We start from the raw sequence: 3965 nt of genomic DNA, 5'->3' as shown, positions 1-3965 counted from the left end.
AATAGTGTACGTCACACAGAACAATAGCGCATTGTACGTCAAACAGAACAATTGTGTACATCACACAGAACAATAGTGTACGTCACACAGAACAATAGCGCATTGTACGTCACACAGAACAATAGCACATTTAATCTCTCAATGTGTTGACTGTATGTATCAGTATACATTGTGCAATACAGATATTTTCTATTACTCTTTTTTGTATGAATGACATCAATAGAACCCTGTATAGTGTTGTTTGTGGTTCACCGATCTGTAAATTATAACGGATTCCTTTACCTTATTGGATTGAGCTTCTTTTTCAGCAGCGTAAAACTGGGCATCACTCTTTGCCTTTTCTTTTGCCAAATGTGTTAAATCTGAAAAAATGAGAAGGTTAGGATGTATGATCTCAAATCAAACTTCAATGCTTTTATGTTTGTAGGCAAAAGAATCAAACTGAATGGTGATTTTACTAATGGCTTTCTTGTGGTCCACTAAATTAACAGGTTAAAAGCCGGTTGAGGGCAAAAGTAGCCTGCTATTCATCATTTGAACCTGGAATATTTTCAGAATACATGTACTGGTAGGTCAACATAATAACATGTGAACATTCAACCTGCTATTCTTTTGAAGTCAACCAGTTATTTCAAAACTTAGTGAGAACACTGCTTTAGACACTTGGGCCGCATTCGTTTATTGTGATCCAAACGGTTAAACCGGTTAGACCAGAGTTGTTCATATGAAATAAGGTTGGACCTAGTAATCTGATGCTGCTTTCAGGCGAGCCTTGACAAAGACATTTAAAAACAGACAAATCCGTTGAACCAGATACGCGAAAGGGGCCCCGAGCACGCACCCCTGACTATTTAATGCTCCAGCTGAGTGACTGGAGTTGTGTGGCAAAACTCTTCTCTCAAAATACACACTTCCAAAACTTCAAGGACTAAATGCTGCTTTAAAGGCCAGTGTGTTATCCATTTGGCTAAATCAGCATACTTCTGTGCCTATGTACAACATTACCTTCAATTTGAGATATCCTTTTTTGAGACTCTTTTTCAGTTACTTTCTGTTCCCACTGAATCCTGGAAACTTCTGCCAGTTTCTCAGCCTCTACAAGACCGAATTTAACATAACATTACTAACATTAACATTACTGACCTACCTTGTCTTGAAGTGATGTGGTGAAAATTCTTTTCTGACATGTTTTTAATTTTTTGATCGAAAATTGCATATGCACAAATTCCTAAATCAAAATTTGAGCTGCTTCAGCAAAATACATGTATCTCTAACAACCAGAAAATTTCACAGAATTTTTTAATACTCATTGTTAAAATTAAAAGTAAAAACCGTTTGCATTACACTTCAACAATAATAAGCCTTTATGACGTTCGCAATAACTACTGAATTTAAATAAAAATAGAGTTGATGACAAAACCTATTGATTGATAGTATACAACATAAGTGTTTCAGAAGCAACACCGGTTTTTGGTGGCGTTGTAGATAGCCTGCTCACCGATGATGGCCTTTTTCCTCTCTGTCTCTGCCTCCTTCTCCACCACTTTTTGCTTCTGTATGGAGATCAGCAGTTTGGTCTTCTCTGCCTCCCTGTTCAGACATTAAACTGCATTACTCTATTACAACACAATAATTGTACTTCCCCACTTTGTTGGTGTAGCCTGGATAGTACATTTACCAAGGAACAGTAAGAGGTATTTTTACTAATTATTACGGATTATTACTGTATATCGTATTTTTACTAATTATTACGGATTAATACTGTATACCATATTTTTACTAATTATTACCGATTAATACTGTATACCGTATTTTTGCTGCAGTCTAATTTTTCGCCTTTTTTGCCCTAATGGAGGGCAAACTTATCACTACAGCGATAAGTTAACAACATAACAAATATAGCAATTAAATGCCTTTTTTGCCCTCCGTTGTGAGGGTGAATTTATCATTACAGCAAAAAATGTAAACTTCATAACATAAATACAGATGAACCTCGTTATCTCGACGGGGTCGTGGGAAAACTTTGAGTTATCCGAGTATTCGAGTTATGCAGGTTCTTAAATTTGGTATGACATTTGTTGTTTGGACATAGCACTAGCAGTTGTTGATTTTATTAATAGTCTATGGTTATAATCAATCGATGAATGGTATGAGTAATCAATATAACAAATACAGGTATGTTATTTCTCAATGAACACGCTAACAAAAATAGAGTAAGTTATTTTTTGTTAAACGCGATCAAAACGGTTGGAACACATTGTGAATTTGTTATTAAATATGGACAGCCTAGTTATTAAATTATTGTTTTTGATTAGTCTAGATCTTGGCAAAGTCTCTACAGGTCTACATTTGTATTTGCAAGTCTGTCAAGTTTTACTTCTGAAGTGTTATATTTAAAAATTGAATGATCCCGCTGTCTCCTACCTCATACTATACAATGCGGAAATGAAAGTGTGCAAGTCTAAAACAAATCACAGTAATGGAGCGTATGTGTAGTTGATTCTGTAAATGAAAACACACACAAAACGATTATATCGTATATGTAACACATTGATTCATTAAAGCCAAATGTGACACCTGACACCTCCTCAACTCGATGTAATCAACAGCAATTATCATATTGTTCTTAAGGCTCTCGATCGACTTTCAAAGCCATACTAGCTCCTGTAAAAACAGGAACCCGTGAAGCTGTCCTAGGTTATGATTTTAACAGTGGAACTCTTTTATGCATGACCACATTTTGTGACCAATTTTCCGGTACAGAATACTGTACATGTTGATCAACATTGATGAAGTTTGTTTTTTATTATGAACAACATGGTTTTGACAGTCCGCACACTTGAGTCTGAAGCTTTATCGTAAATTCATTATACCGATTTCATGCTAGTTTACTCACGAAAGATGTTCATAAACACAGAATTGCGAGATGTCGTTCTTTTGCGTTTTATTTGTATCAAAGAATTAATAAGTGACAAAGTTAAAATCGAACACTATGCAGAAGACGATGTTTTGATGTTAGATTTACACTATCGAAACCAATATCTTATTTCGAGGTATTCAAGTTTTTCGACTTTTCAGGGTTCGAATTATCAGAGTTTTATTTACTAAGATAAAGAAGAGGTTTGGCCGGGACCGTTGAAATACTTCGAGATAAATGGGGTTTTCAAGTTAAAATAGAGTTCAAGATAACGAGGTTTGACTGTAGTAATTCAATGTGAAAGGTGAAATTAACACTAGGTGAAAGTTGATTTCATGGGCAAACGGCAAAAGTTTGACAGGGCGAAAATTTCCCTGCATACAGTGATCAAAAGTACCAGTTCCCTACGGAATATTGTTAACTGTGATATCTCAGCAGGAGATTTTATGTAAGCCAAGGGCTAACCAGCTGGCGAAAACTTGTAATATTAACTATGAAAATAATGGTTGAGCTAGCAGAATTGTTTTCAAAATCTGCTTGTGCTAGCATTCTCAATAACAAAAGGCCCAGAGGGCCTGTATCGCTCACCTGGATACCTAAGCAATCGTGGCAAACTATTCTCCAAATGAGATCAAGGGAATATGCCAGACCTCAAGGTCAATCCTTGTAGCATAGCTATATTAGATTTTTCATGCCCAGCAATTTTATGTTTGGTTATGGGGTGGGGATCTCAACTGTTTCCAAGCTTTGACTCAGAAACTCAGAATCTAATATCGTGACTGCATTTGTCTCTTTTTGCCAAGCATTTGTATATATAGTTTTGGGGTGGGGATCTCAACCGTTTCAAAGTTATGACCCAGGGGCCAAGTCTGCAAGGGTGGGGCAGACCCTGGGATCAATTCTAATGTCATGACTGCATTCGTCTCTTTATGCCCAACAATTGTATATATAGTTTTGGGGTGGGGATATTAACCATTTCAAAGTTATGACCCAGGGGTTAAGTCTCCAAGGGTGGGGCAGTCCCCAAGGCCAACCTGGAAGCATATGT

At 36.6% G+C, this 3965-nt stretch overlaps 1 protein-coding gene across 1 annotated transcript in view; it reads right to left on the bottom strand.

The window, feature by feature from the left end:
* Nucleotides 1-216: 216 nt before the first annotated feature.
* LOC110462427 (erlin-1-like) overlaps nucleotides 217-3965 on the bottom strand; it is a 9775-nt gene continuing 6026 nt past the window's right edge. The window contains exons 8-10 of the mRNA XM_021516380.1: nucleotides 1499-1590; nucleotides 1006-1095; nucleotides 217-362 (exon numbers count right to left, since the gene is read on the bottom strand). Of these exons, the coding sequence (XP_021372055.1) occupies nucleotides 217-362; nucleotides 1006-1095; nucleotides 1499-1590 (328 nt within the window). The remainder of the gene's footprint in view (nucleotides 363-1005; nucleotides 1096-1498; nucleotides 1591-3965) is intronic.

This window comes from Mizuhopecten yessoensis, unplaced genomic scaffold, assembly GCF_002113885.1.
Source record: "Mizuhopecten yessoensis strain PY_sf001 unplaced genomic scaffold, ASM211388v2 scaffold1457, whole genome shotgun sequence".
Taxonomy (NCBI): Eukaryota; Metazoa; Mollusca; class Bivalvia; order Pectinida; family Pectinidae; genus Mizuhopecten; species Mizuhopecten yessoensis.
Note: the sequence above shows the minus strand (reverse complement) of the source record. Positions and strands in the feature narration are given on the sequence as shown.